At 41.0% G+C, this 15,840-nt stretch overlaps 1 protein-coding gene across 1 annotated transcript in view; it reads right to left on the reverse strand.

Moving 5' to 3' along the window:
* CPE (carboxypeptidase E) overlaps window positions 1-13,827 on the reverse strand; it is an 86,435-nt gene extending 72,608 nt beyond the window's left edge. Inside the window, exon 1 of the mRNA XM_030564550.1 lies at window positions 13,258-13,827. Coding sequence (XP_030420410.1) covers window positions 13,258-13,561 — 304 coding nt within the window. The 5' untranslated portion in view covers window positions 13,562-13,827. The remainder of the gene's footprint in view (window positions 1-13,257) is intronic.
* Window positions 13,828-15,840: the final 2,013 nt, after the last annotated feature.

Genomic DNA, 15,840 nt, shown 5'->3' on the forward strand with positions numbered 1-15,840 from the left:
AAGTTAAACTGATATGTATTACTCCAACTCAAAACAACACTTAGCACTTACTGGGGACTTTTCATGTATAGTTCTCAGGCTAGAAAGTATCTTCCAGTGTACATTGACAAGAATTCCTATTGAAAAGGGAACTATAGCTGTAAATGCACAGGCCCTAAAGAAATGTGCAGGAGTACATTTGCAGTGAATACTTTAAAACGTGTATTGACTGAATATTAAACAAATCTCAGAAATTCCCTGTGCTGCTGCCTAGAACTGGCACCTCATTCTCTATCACTGTACATGCTGTGACTTTTTAGAATATGTTTAAGGCATGAGTACTCTTTTGAAATACTTCTTTACTCTTATAAGATGCATTTTAAACATAAATCAAATCACTTTGGCCAATTCTTTCTGCAACAGAACTGCACCTTTAAATACAACCAACACCAGATGGTCTCAGCATATAAAGCAGCAGGAGACAACATATTAATGCTACTCAAACAAGCAACTTGTGCTAGTAGCAGACCAATGAAATCAGTCTCAGACTGCTAATCCGCTCTGTCACCGTGGCAACATCTATTTCAGACAATTCTTCAATTTTCAAGTCAAATGAGTCTGCCTGCTCTAAAACTTCTCTAGCCAAGGGTCTGATGCAAGCAGGTGCATTTTCATTTTTCATTGGCTACAACTACAGAATTTCATTTACTTTGATCATCACACGAAGCTCCAGGTGAAGTTTTGGTCTTTCAGTCTGGTCGTTTGTTTAATTATAGGCATTTCTATGGCGCTCATCAAGGTAATATTGAGTGTTCCACAAATATACAGGGCTAGATTGTAACTTGAACTACCTGCTCATATAGGGGCTTAAGAGAGAAGAACCTCCTTTATATTCCTGTTCAGGCTATGGAGATAAGTGTTCAAGAGGAGGATGCTGTACATCTGCTAATCCCCCTCAAACAGTTGGTAGGCAGGGCGGGGCAAAGCTTGGCTCCTCTTTTTCATGCATCAAACAATGTAGCTGAGCCAGCACAAGAGTTGTCATCATTTGCTGCTAGTATAGGCCAGGAGTAAATTACTACTCCCACCCCATCACAGCAAATGAGAAGGGAATTGTCCCATACACAGGGCTTACAGCCAAGCCACAGCTGAAAGTTCAAACCTTCCTTCATCAGTGATATACAAAGAGGCATGTTCTCAAAAGGATACCTGTGAGTCAGGCATCAAGTCCCATTCTTCATCATTTGGATTTGTGTGCCTCTGGCCCGATTTTCTAAAGTGCTGATTATCTGCAGTTCTCATTGACATGAAATGGAGTTGTGGGTGCTCAACTCATCTGAAATTCAGGCTCTAGCTAGCATGGACCTTTTAAAATCTGCATCTAAAGGCCTGAGCCTGTATTTTTCACACAGGTAAATCTCCCATTAAAGAAAGAGAGTTTTGCCTGAGTAAGGAGTACAAGTTTGGATCCTAGATTCACCTGAATTTTACGTATGTTCCAAGAGCTGCTTTTCTAGCACTAGCATTATGACCAAAAAACAGAATTGGCCAAAATCAGTAAGTACTTTCTGCTTTTCCCGTTGAAAAAATTTTTAAATTCTTCATTACAAAAGATAGATGTGCTGGGAAGATGCAGTTCATGCCTTCTAGTAGACATCCTCACTCAACCCACGATACTCTGAAGTAAGAGATTTTTAAGAGCAGCTGGGACAAACACTTGTCAGAGATGGTCTAGATAATGCTTAGTCCTGCCTTGAGTGCAGGGGACTGAACTAGATGACCTCTCAAGGTCCCGTCCAGTTCTTTGATTCTATGTGTTGAGTGAGCATAGGTGCTGGAACCAATTATGCACCCACCTTATAATAGCTCCATCTAGGTTGTATTTCCCTAGTTTGTTCATGAGACGGTCGTGTGAGACAGTATCAAAAGCCTTACTAAAGTCAAGATATACCACATCTACCGCTTCCCCCCTATCCACCAGGCTTGTTACCCTGTCAAAGAAAGCTATTAGGCTGCTGCCATGTGTCACACATTCCTGCAGCCCAACTGAGATCCTATGCATCCAGCTGAGAGAACGGAATGGCCAAGAATTGCTGCAAGCAACAAGGATGGTGCCTACTAAGCAACACGGCAGCCATATTTCTCTCCTCTCACCGCTCCTCCTGCTGGATGTTAGCATGGGAAAAGCAGCAAGCCCCAGGAAGGGAAGGAGGCAGCAGGAGCAAGCTGAAGAGTTGGCAGAAGGTAAAGGCCCCATCCATTTTCAAGCATCCACCTACCTACCTACCCCAGCTATGACTACAGCTGCCAAATTCTGTGCTGCTTCATGACTAACCCTCACCACTGTTTGGTACAGGGAGTGCTGATCATAAACTGAAGTTTATTCTTATATGCAAATTTTTAAGTATGCAAATTATCTCATTAAATAATTTGTACTAAATATTTCACATGAGGCTGCTCAAAATTTGACTCCAGGAATAACTAAACCTCAGACCAGGAATAATTAAACCTCAACAAAGTGTTACTAAAACATTATGGGGCAGATTTTGACTATGTGGAAATATCTATGTAAGAACTTGGAAACTCTGCTTTTCTGTTGCAAGGGTGTTGTTCTTTCATTGAAGAAACCAGGAGTCTGGCTCACAAATCCTGCAAATCTCATGAGATCCATGTACATTATGGAATCTGGTAAGGACATATTGCCATCCCACACTAGTTCTGGGATCCATTAAAACCATGCTGCTGGGAACTCTCCTCACCAATACTTGCCCCGGGACTCCCCAGTTTACTCAGTTGCGCCAGCACAGAGGTGGTTTCACAGGAAAGTTAATACAGCTGCTGGTTGTTCCCCTGAGGCCACAGACTAGCCCTCCTCATTTTCAACTCCCTCACAATGAACAAATTCTCTGGACCTGTAGAGTACTCTGCAGGGGTGGGTGGGAAAGAGAAGAGGACTTCCACAGAAATAGTAACATTCTCCTTTCCATACACACAAAGGAGATCTGGGTGCAGATCCTTGGGTATGATCTGGGCTTGTATTATTGTAGGATTTTATTTCTATAAAGACAAATCTCCAGTTTAATTGGGAACTACAGATGCTCAGCACCTCCCAGGATCTGGCTGATTTTTTTTTCCCCTCAGACAATTCTGGTGCTTTCTTTTAAAAGAGAATGAGAATGGATATTTTTGGCAGTTGTACCATTTTCAGAGCCTGTGTGTGTCTGTATGACAACAAAAATGTTTGCCTTGGAATTATTTTCAGTGAAAGTAGGGAAGAATGGGGGGAAAATAGTGTCCCAGTTCAGAAGAGGGAAGATTAGCACTAAGAAACAGGAAGGTGGAAAGAGTCACTGTGGGGGATGTTAGCTGAAGGCTGGTACATGTTTTAAGAGGATTGCAAATGATGAGCTGCTATAGAAGGACAAACTGAACAACAAATTACAGAGAAAATATGGAGTAATTTGGTGACTCTGTAGCACCTCTTATACTCAAGATACATCAAAGTATTTTCTTTGTGTTCCTGTCTTTATTGTATTTGTAATCTCCCCGGCTTTATTCAGTGCACTTGGAGAAATATAACCTCAGTTTCCAACATCGGCGCTCTTGCATATAGGAGACTGGCCCCATGTTCTCCATGACCTCCCTCCAGAAAGATAATGCTAAACACTATCACTTAACAAAAAGTGCTGTCTACTTAAACATTAAAGATATAATAAAATGAGCCTTTCTCTAATGTCCAGTGTTAAAAACAAGTCACTTGCCATATTCAGTTTGCATTAATGCTTCACCAAAACAGGAGATGATAATAGATTTTATCAAATAGCACATGGGATTTCTATTTCTATTTCTAGATGGAGAGAGACTGACAGAGGCAAAAAGGAACAAAATATTATACAATGAAGAGCAATTAACTGTAAACAATAAGGCTATAAATAATAATATCTGATGTTCTGATGACTTCATGGTAACCAAGAAAATGAGGCTTAAGTGGTTTCTATTGTTAACATTAGCCTAAAATTATGTATTCATTATTGCCTAATTCAAAGTTTTCCTGTAAGATGTTTTATACACTTCTGATCAATTCAGTCAAGATTTTAAGAAGTATTTTAATTAAATTCACAGGTTGGGTCCTAGTCCCTTCTAGAGCTGAGTGAACCATCATAATTTCGAAAAGTCAGAAAAAAAATAATTCCAGATTGGACTGAAAACAAAAATTGTCCAATTTTTTAGTGTATCAAAAACATTTTAAAAATCATTTTGAATTCAGTTAAATGAACTATTTTGTTCAATGTGGACCATTTTTAAATATTTTTCTATTTTAAAAAATAAAACATTAAAGGAAATTTTGAAACAAAATGTCACTTCAAACCAAAAAACTGAACATTTTGAAAATGCTGAAAGGGCATATTTTAATTTTTTTTTTAAATGGGGGAGCTGGGACATTTAAACGTACAATTTGTGGAAGCTTCATGAATTTGCAAAATATTTGGTGTTGCTGAACCTGACATAAATTTTGCCCAGGTTTACCCCTGCCTTGGTCCATATACACCACTCCAGCAGCAGATAGCAGCTTTAAACAGGTCATAATGGGCCAAGGGAGAATTTCCTCAGTTCAGGAACAGCATAAAGCCAATTTAAGTGCCCTCTCATAAAATATCAGAGTTGGAAGGGACCTCAAGAGGTCATCTACTCCAATCCCCTGCTCAAAGGAGGACCAATTCCCAACTGAATCATCCCAGCCAGGACTTTGTCAAGCCTGACCTTAAAAACCTCTAAGGAAGGAGATTACACCACCTCCCTAGGTAACCCATTCCAGTGCTTCACCACTCTCCTAGTGAAAAAGTTTTTCCGAATATCCAACCTAAACCTCCCGCACTGCAACTTGAGACCATTGCTCCTTGTTCTGTCATCTGGTACCACTGAGAACAGTCTAGATCCATCCTCTCTGGAACCCCCTTTCAGGTAGTTGAAAGCAGTTATCAAATTCCCCCTCATCCTTCTCTTCTGCAGACTAAACAATCCCAGTTTCCTTAGCCTCTCCTCATAAGTTATGTGCTCCAGCCCCCTAATCATTTTTGTTGCCCTCTGCTGGACTCTTTCCAATTTTTCCACATCGTTCTTTTAGTGTGGGGACCAAAACTGGACACAGTACTCCAGATGAGGACTCACCAATGTTGAATCGAGGGGAATGATCACATCCCTTGATCTGCTGTCAATGTTCCTACTTATACAGCCCCAAATGCCATTAGCCTTCTTGGCAACAAGGGCACACTGCTGACTCATTTCAAGCTTCTCATCCACTGTAACCCCTAGGTCATTTTCTGCAGAACTGCTTCCTAGCCATTCGGTCCCTAGTCTGTAACACTGAATGGGATTCTTTCATCCTAAATGTAGGACTCTGCACTGGTTCTTGTTGAACCTCATCAGGTTTATTTTGGCCCAATCCTCTAATCTGTCTAGGTCCCTCTGTATCCTATCTCTACCCTCCAGCATAATCTATCACTCCTCCCAGTTTAGTGTCATCTGCAAACTTGCTGAGAGTGCAGCCCACACCATCCTCCAGATCATTAATGAAGATGTTGAACAAAACCGGCCCCAGGACTCTGCTTGAAACCGGCTGCCAAATAGACATGGAGTCATTGATCACTATCCACTGAGCCTGACAATCTAGCCAGCTTTCTATCTACCTTATAGTCCATTCATCCAGTCCATACTTCTTTAACTTGCCGGCAAGAATACTGTGGAAGACCATATCAAAAGCTTTCCTAAAGTCAAGGAATAACACATCCACAGCTTTCCCCTCATCCACAGACCCAGTTATCTTGTCACAGAAGGCAATTAGATTAGTCAGGCATGACTTGCCCTTGGTGAATCCATGCTGACTGTTCCTGATCACTTTCCTCTCCTCTAAGTGCTTCAGAATTGATTCCTTGAGGACCTTCTCCATGATTTTTGCAGGGACTAAGGTGAAGTTGAGTGGCATGTAGTTCCCTCCTTCTTCCCTTTCTTAAAGAGGGCATTACATTAGCCTTTTTCCTGTCATCCAAGACCTCCCCAGATCGCCATGAGTTTTCAAAGATAATGGCCAATGGCTCTGCAATCACATCTGCCAACTCCTTTACCCATGAACTTCTGCTCTTCCAGTTTTTCTAAATAGTCCCAAACCACTTCTTTCTCTACAGAGGGATGGTCACCTCCTCTCCATATTGTGCTGCCCAGTGCAGCAGTCTGGGAGCTGACCTTGTTCGTGAAGACAGAGGCAAAAAAAGCATTAAGTACATTAGCTTTTCCACATCCTCTGTCACTAGGTTGCCTCCCTCATTCAGTAAAGGGCTCACACTTTCCTTCACTTTCTTCTTGTTGCTGACATACCTGAAGAAACCCTTCTTGTTACTCTTAACATCTCTTGCTAGCTGCAACTCCAAGTGTGATTTGGCCTTCCTGATTTCACTCCTACATGCCTGAGCAATATTTTTATACTCCTCCCTGGTCATTTCTCCAATCTTCCACTTCTTGTAAGCTTCTTTTTTTCATTTAAGATCAGCAAGGATTTCACTGTTAAGCAAGGATTTCTCCTGCTGTATTTACTATTCTTTCTACACATCCAGGATGTTTTTTCCTGCAACCTCAATAAGGATTCTTTAAAATACAGCCAGCAAATACATAGAGATATACCTATCTCATAGAACCGGAAGGGACCCTGAATGGTCAATGAGTCCAGCCCCCTGCCTTCACTAGCAGGACGAAGTACTGATTTTGCCCCAGATGGCCCCCTCAAGGATAGAACTCACAACCCTAGATTTAGCGGGGGCTGGAGTCAATGACCTTTCAGGGTCCCTTCCAGTTCTAAGAGACAGGTATATCTTCACTTATTATTAGTAGGGGATTCCTGGCTGCAGCACAGACCATCGGCAGCCAGGGGAAAGGCTCCCATAAATTAAAATAGGCTGCTTTAATTTATGCTGGATGCATTTTAGCCCCGACAGCAGCCCATATGGCACAAAGATGGCAAAAAGCCACCTTCCACACACATACACACACCCCACCCCCATTCCTCCTGTGCTACATCTCTTAGGAGACACAGCACAGAAAATTACTCACACAGTGTGCTAAAGATCATTCTGTCCTCCCCCATATTTGCTTGTTTTTTGTACGATAAAACTGACCACCATTTTTCTAAAATTTGTATAGAGTCTTTTAAACTTACAAACTGATTTAAAAGCATTATGAAATGGGTCATTATGAGGCAGTAAAATTCTAATGTCACAGGCAATTTTGCCAAGTAATCTATCACTCACTATCAACTTTACAACCTTTGGGAGAAAAGGTTGTATTTTCTGCTGATGTCACAATTGTGAAATAAGAACAGGAGTAGCTGTGGCACCTTAGAGACTAACAAATTTATTTGAGCATAAGCTTTCGTGGGCTAAACCCCACTTCAATGGATGCATGCACTGGAAAATACAGAGGGAAGATTGTGTGTGTATGTGTGTATATATACACACATACATGTGTATGTATATACACACACACACACAGAGAACATGAAACAATGGGTGTTACCAAATACATTATAATGAAAGTGATCAGTTAAGGTGAGCTATGAAAGTTGTGAAATAGACTCTCTGATGACATCTTAAGCATCAGGTGTGAGCTTTTTTGCTGGCTGGCAATAGCTTTATTTGCTCTGTTTATTAAAATATATTGTAGGCCTAATTTTTAGTCCAGCTTTAAAGAGGCTTCTCTTTTTTTGTACCTAAAATTTTTCAGGTGCAAATAACTATAGTGCCTACATTTAGGTTTTGTTATTTAGGATCAAGACTGCCAAAAAATGGATGCCAAAAGTTAGACTCCTAATCCACATACGTGATCTGCTGGTTGCTAAGTACTTCTGAAAAAATCAGGCCACTTATTTAGACATAGAGACACCTTTAGACACCTTTGCCCCAGCCTACCCATTTTCTCAGGTGCACTAAGCAGAGCAATAAGATACAGAGCTAGTTCCTGTTCCTGCACTTTCTTGTTCCTTCCTCAGGCAGAATTCATGGTGAAATCACTAAAAGCTTTGCCTCAGTGAGGACGAGGATCAGGAGATTAATGGTTGAGAAACCAATGCGAATAGGTCTTGATTACTTATTAACTTAAATTTTAGTCACAAAATGCTGTAGTAGTATACTATTAGTTAACTGTATAAGTTATGGTTACAGGGCCCAGAAAGCTATTTTCTTGGATGATATGGACCGCCTGCTCTCATTGAAATCAATGGCAAAATTCCCATTGACTTCAATGGTGCAACATCAGCCCCTCTATATCATTGCTATTACCAGATAAAATCTTCTGCATAGGATTTGGCTGTCCCCAGTCACAAAGATTCCATCTGCATCTACTGTGTTTGTCCCCTTGGAAATCATATTTCCAGAGGCTAAGCCCATGATTTTTCTTTTTAAACTGAAGGGAAACCCTGTAAAATCCTTAGAACAATAGGCAAATTTATCCTGCAACTGAATTACAGCAAAATACTGTTGGGTTTTTTACTTTGTTAGTTTAATTAATAAACAGAATGCTTTTTTCCATACACAAGATGGAGAGAGTACATACAATTATTAAAGAAAAAGCAATGCCATACTTTTTCCTTTCACCTTGCCTCCTTTCACCTTAGCCTCTCAACCAAAGCACTCTATATAATAAAATAATGAGTTTCCCTTCACACACACATTTCATCTGAAGATCTCAAAGCATTTTACAAAAGAGGGAAGAAACATTGCATGAAACCCTAGCCCTGTTGAAGTCAATGAGAGTTTTGTCATTGACTTCAGTGGGGCCAGATTTTCACCCATTATCCCTCATCAAAGTAATAATCAGTTATTTATTGTCAGCCGTTGCCCCATAATTTCCCATACCTACTGTCCCATCTTCACTTTTGCCATTTTTGACAAGAGCTTGGAGAAAGTTGTCTTTTCTCACCTAACCAATTCTTCCAAAACTATGTCCTTGATCATTTCTAGACTGGGTTCAGCTTCCACTACCTTAACAGCAATAAAACTGCCCTTCAAGATCAATGATTTGCTTTCAGCTTACTCTGGTTCCTTCTCCATCTCTTTAAGCATACTGCTGTGTCTGATGCTGCCAATGTTGACTTCCCTCTCTATCTGAAACTCTTTGCTAGAGTTCCAGAAATTTTCATCTACTTATTTAGCCATGCCTTTTCTGACAATAGCAATGGGCTCTACTCTCCTGTTTGAGTTCTGCAGTACTCAAAAAGGAACTGCCACCATCAAAAGTACATTTAATTCCCTTTTAATCAGAATCCAATCTCATCATCATGGATCACAAGAGAGTCATAGGAAAACATTTCACCCTAAATCGCTTAAGTTGTATAGTATTCAGGATTGCACAAAATGCAACACATTCTGCTAGTGTTTAATTCACAATCAGAAACTTTTGGCAAAGTAAAACTTGGCCTTCTCCTACCTTTAACATTTACCAGATCTATGGGAACAGTTCAGAAAAAGTCATTCTTGTTTTCTAGTGCATAATCTGTGTTTTTTTAAAGGATTGCCAATATACTTCCTACACTTATGCAAGAAACCAGATTTGTTCCTAAATAGCCATTCCTGTTTCTAATGTGCATATTATGGGTTTTTTAAAAACCTCTTAATTTATTTTTATCCCAGCAAATATGAGGTCTTAAAGAATCATTCCAGTTGCTTGGGTAATTTAATACATGCTTACATAAATGTCTTTTCCATTTTTTATGTTTTCTTATATTGCACCTAAATTAAATTGTTTCCTTTCATGAATAATTCCTTAAAACCACAGGTTGATGCACATGCTTATGCACATTGTGCCTGTGTGCATATATTAATACCTATGTTTAGGTGACATCTGCCTGTTGATCTGTGTTTAGAGATATAAAACATTTGACAAAGATTATGGTTTGCCAGGTGTCTGGTTTTCAACCAGAACACCCAGTCAAAAAGGGACCCTCCCCAGCCCAATGCAAATGAGCAAGTGAGTGAGAGTGGAGAAGAGCGAGGCAACGGAGGGAGGGGGGATGGAGTGAGCAGGGTGGGGCCTCAAAGAAGGGGCGGGGCAAGGGTGTTCGGTTTTGTGCCATTAGAAAATTGGCAACCAACCTTTTGGTTCAGCTTCACACAATAAATCAAAGGGTGTCCTGTTCTGTGCTTCTTTATTCCTTCACGGTCATTAAAAGCAACAACACAAATAGCTTCTGTACAGCTTTTACTTATAAAAAGATGCTACTTTTGCAACTCAAAAGGTATAATCAGAGTTTCTTTAAGAAATGTGAACTTCCTGAAGTATGCACCCAGACAGAAAATGTTTGTATTGCTGCAGCAGCTGACTGTATAATTCAAAGGGTAGCCTAGCATTCTTATCAGGTCTCTACAGTTATCAGCTCTCTGCAAATCACTGCCCTGTTGGCCACTATTTTTAAAAAAAAACAATGACTCCGCGTATTTTTATTGTAAGGACAGGCTGGATCACAACTCTGAAGTGTGTCACAAAATTCTGTAAATCGTAATTTAATGATAGATTAAAATAAATTATATAGGGCCTGATCCTGCAAGCCTTAATTACATGAATAATCCTTACTCATGTGGCTAGTCTTCACCCCCTAAAGAATTCAGTGTGGACTCCTGATGTAAGCAAGGATTACTCACATAGATAAAGGTTGCAGAATCATACTCTCATTTTCTAGCATGGTTGATACAGGGCTCCACTGTTTTTGCTATAGATATCACAAAGGCATACACAGGAAAATAAAAAGTGACATTGTTTACTAATCTGAAGAAAATTTCTAGCATTTTTATTATTACTGAACACATTTCTAAAATATCCATTAATAGTATTTAGGCAGTCAGGGTCTGATCCTAAGGCCACTGAAGTCATTAGTAGTTTATCCAATTATTTCAATGGGCTTTGGTTCGAGCCCTTAGTTAATGTATATATTCAGACACAAGATATTACTCTCTAGACATCCTAAGAAAATCCAGCAAGGTGTTGAGTGCTTCTTGAATGCAACTGAACGTAAAGGGAGCTCAGCACCTCTCAAGAGGTGTCTTAGCACCTTGCAGAATCAGACCTTAAGGCTTTTATCCAAACAATAAACTCTCTCAGTTTAAATCCTGGTTAATCTTTAGGGGGAAAAAATACACATTTTCAGCATTGGCTGCTACAACTTGCTAAGATATGTCATATTACACATATTTGAATCAGAGGTTCTCAAACAGTATGTTCAGCATGAACATTTTAATTACAGCAAGGGGATCCTCCTATGAGATGGTGAACATCCTTAGTGTTCACTGCAGTCATTTACAGGGTCAATCCCAAAGAAAGCTCCCTATCCATGGTCCATTAAAACATTTTTTTTTTAAGGACGAAGTAAGGAAATGATATAGAGCCTGATCCTGCTTCCACTGACGTCAGTAGCAAAGCCTCCAGTGAGTTCAAAGGGGGGCAGGATCAGAGCTTCCATGCGAATTATCTTCTCCCACCCCACAATATGTAAAATTGTCTTTTTCTTCCTATTTTAAATAGTTTGAGTGAATGCTGGAAAAATACATAATAATAAAAAACAATAACTCTCAGAAAGCCATAGTAACATCTGTACATCATTCAAATGTGTACATTAAATAATCATCATCAGTGCTATTTACCGCTTATTTTAAATATCATGCTTGCTATCAAGATAGCCCCAAAACCAATGATAAAATACTTTAACTCATTTCCAGTTTTGGTATTTATATTTCATTCCAAAACTATACTAGTGTTATCCTATATTTCCCCCTCATTATGCCTTTTTATTATGTCAGATATCCTGCTACCTCTCATTTTTAACATTGTTATCAATAGCTATGGTGCTGTCAAAAGCAATATAACTCCCAAAGAATGCCAGGCAGGGGTATAATTACCTGAGGTCAAAAAGACAATTAAAGATAAAGCTCAAATCATGTGGGGCCTGAACCTGATGGGTGCTCAGCACTCATACCTCCCCTTGAAATCAGTGCTAATGTAAGTGGGTCTGCCCCCAAACCTAATGAACTCAATGGAAAGACTCCTATTGACTGCAAAGGGTATATATCAGACCTCAGCTGTTTAGCACCTTTCAGGGTTAGGCCTTTAAAAACATTTGGAAATAATTTTTTATACAAATGAGTAAGCTTGCACTGATTAGAAATACATTGTGTACATATATAAAACCAATATACTATAAAGGTCAGTTGTAATCACCTGCTTAAACTACCTCAGAAGGTAAGTACAAATAACAAAGTGTTAATTTCTCTCCCCATAATATAACTGGTGCAACTGCTAATCATTAGCTGTAACAATATGTGCTTCTACTATTCCCAAAGACAACACAGCATTTTACACACTCAAAGGTGACCTAGATTTCTGCACAGACATGTTAGATTTTAAATTGTAATTTTGTTTAGGTCAGGAAATGAAGGTAATTTCCAATATGCCTGCACATGGTATTCCCTCATAAATCAGAATTAAAGGGAGATCTTTCAGTCCCTATCAGTAGGGTGATCAGATGTCCTGATTTTATAGGGACAGTCCCTATTTTTGGTCTTTTTCTTATATAGGCTCCTATTACCCCCATCCCAATTTTTCATACTTGCTGTCTGGTCACCCTACCTATCAGGGTCATTGTTTTCTGGGATTTCTAATATGACTTTTATTGGATGTTAATCATATGGCATTCATTTTAATGATAAAATTAAAAACATGATCAACTAAAAGACTGATAGAAGCTTCCATATATTCATCCCTGCTAGCAAAGCGAAGATTTTAATAATAATGTTATTACTGGGCTTTGAAAATTTAAAGCACTGCAAGTGTCATTCTATTCTGTCTATAGCACTACAAGTAGCTATTATGCCTAATCTATGATTCCTATACCCTATAAGAAATAATTGTTCAATGATTCATGTAGCCTTGATATACTAACTACTATTTCCACAGTCCCAATATTACATGATTGCTATTGCCCTACATGTACTAATATTACTGCATTCCTATTGCCTAAGAACTACTAATTCGTGTATTCTTCCTATCTCCTTATCAGGGCTAGGGATGATGCCTATCCCCCGCCCCATGGCAATACTAACCCTGCAGTTATTCCCGCTGCCTGTAAGCGATATTGACATGATCCCCCGGCCTTGGCAGTGCCTGTCCCTCCTCCCAGGGCTAATGCTGGCTCAGGCAGAGGGGACCTCAGGGCGGAGAGGGCTGCGCAGGGTGGGTGGCAGTTACCAGGCTCGTGTCTCCCGGGGTTATCCGAAATCTCGATGACCAGCAGCTCCCTGCCCTCGAAGCTTCGCCCCACGGTGTAGATCCTGCTGATGGAGGGGCACTGGAGCCACACGGCCACCAGCGCCTCCCGCAGCTCCGGGTAGCGGTGGTACTCGAAGGAGATGCCGTCCTCCTGGCTCAGCCTCCGCCGTCGGCTCGCCCCGGCGCCAGCCTGGAGCTCCGCCGCCTCGGCGCACAGCAGCCAGCAGCAGGCATTGAGCGCCCCGCACAGAGCCAGCAGCCCCCAGCCCCTTCCCGCTGCCATCTCTCAGCCGCCTCCTGTGCCTGCTCCTCTGCCGCTTGCAGCTGCCTCTGCGCTTTGTTCCCCTTGTCTCCCCTTCTCCGCCTTTTCCCCGCCTACGCTGCTCGCACCTTCCCAGCCAGCTAAACCTGAGCCAGCCAGGAAGCGGGCAGAGCCAGGCGCTCCGCAGGCTGCACTACTCTCCGCGGCGCGACGGGGAGAAGCAGGAGATACCACTGGACGCAGGGAAGGAGACAAGGGCTGGAGGCGCCGCATACCCTGCGGGGGTGGCGTTCATGGGATCACTCCGCTTCGTCTGGTGCAGAGACGGGATCGGGAAGGATGGAGTGGATTTATGCAGGGACACCACGCGGGCAGTCACCCCGGGGCTGCTGTTGCTTCTGTACAGTACAACCCTATATTACAGATAATCAGCCAGATGGGAGACGGTCACCTAGAGTTGTATTTAGGTTAAAAACGGGGGATAGCGAGACTGCTAACAAGACTGATGTGTTCTTATTATGGGGACATCTAGGGCCAGATTTAGGGACATGTGACCCAAGTGCCCCGTTTGGGGTGCTGTTCTTGTTGTTAGCAACAAAGGGGGAAATAAGAATGTTTGAAGTAACATGTTTCAGGTATTCCCTATGTGGATTCATTGTTCACTAACCTCATAGAATGTTCTGGGCCTTTATAGAATCCTGTGACACCTTCCAGACTTTCTGAGAACATTTTCCTCAAACCTCCTAGAATGATGATGGAGTATCAGATATTAAGTAATAGATCCTCATGGACACAGTTACAAATCTGACCATGAAGCCACAAAGTGACTCTTGCTGGGAGAGCCCCATTGACAGTGTAAGGCCAGCAAGTTACCAAATGACTGAGGTTTATAACGCACTGATGGTACTGGCACAGTCACATAAAGCTGAAGCCAGAATCGGACCCAAGGCACAAAGCCTGGCAAACCATATAACTAACTTCAAATTTCTGGTCTCAATTGTTGTTTGGCACAATATCCTGTTCCAAGTAATCATTGTAAGCAAGGTATTACAAACTCAGTCGATGGATATGGTGGCCACTACCATTTCGATGAGAAGCTGCCCTGGTTTCATTGTGGCCTATAGTGACAATGGATTTGAAGAGATCATCACTGCTGCCAAAGAAATGGTAGAAAATTTAGGAGTTGAGCCTGTCTTCAAGGAAACTTGTATTCATCCGCAGAAGACACAGGTTTGGGGGGGCAGAGATGAAGTGATGGGAAGCTCTGAAGAAAAATTCAAGAGGTAGTTTTTTTGTTCACTTGTTGACACTGCTCAAGTGTCCATTGAAAAAAGATTCAGACAAATGAAGCACCATGAAAAAACCTGGGGGCTTTTCTGTATGCCAACAGACTGGAAAACACTCTTAAACAATTTTACAGGTCTTCACTGGATGCTGACACTTGGGGAATAGTTCGGAAGTCAATGATAAAAATATTGAATTGGACAACACTCCATCATATTTTGCCAAACGGGAAGCACTCTCCATTCCAAGTTCTCCAATTCATTCACGATGCAGTGCTGAAGGACACTTTTCCTAGTGTGGATAGCTTTGATGATTCTGCTCACGCTGCCAATCACAGTCATGAGTGGTGAGTACAGCTTTTTTTGAAGTTCAGGCTCATTAAAACATATCCTTGAGCGATGATGGCTGACGAGACACTGACATTGCTTGCTATTTTATTGCTTGAAAATGCGATTGGCCAGTCTTTGGATCTCTCTGACTCTGTGTTTCTTGAGGGCAAAGGTGCGAAAAACAACCTTTTGAACTAAAGGACTAGGGTTAACATTCTAAGGCTGTAACCTACTATAACAGTTTAATACTGCTCCACCCAATGTTGGTGCACAGTTCAATTTATTGATGTTAGTACATTTCAGTTATTCTTAAAATTAAAAAGTTTCTGTAAGCTTAGAGGAAATGATTTTTTTTATTTGCTTATATATGGCATGAATAAATACAGATTTACAGATCATAGTGTGCAGATTTATCATCTTCTATGACAGGGATGAATCACGCGTGGAAATCGTGCATCAAAGTCATGAAATGGGCTACAAATGCAATAAAAATATGTATTCAAAAGTTTAACCAAATGGGTGGGGGTGCCAAAGACGCTCCTCATCTGGGCTGCCATTTGGTCAAGAACCAGTCCTGGAAGCATCCTGGCACCATTATACTGTTCCACAGTTAAGATTTACAATTTAATTATAAAAATTTGTTTGAGATCAAACTTTTCCATACAGTGACTCAGCTTTGGAGGTACA

Source organism: Gopherus evgoodei, chromosome 5 (assembly GCF_007399415.2).
Source record: "Gopherus evgoodei ecotype Sinaloan lineage chromosome 5, rGopEvg1_v1.p, whole genome shotgun sequence".
NCBI classification, from domain to species: Eukaryota; Metazoa; Chordata; order Testudines; family Testudinidae; genus Gopherus; species Gopherus evgoodei.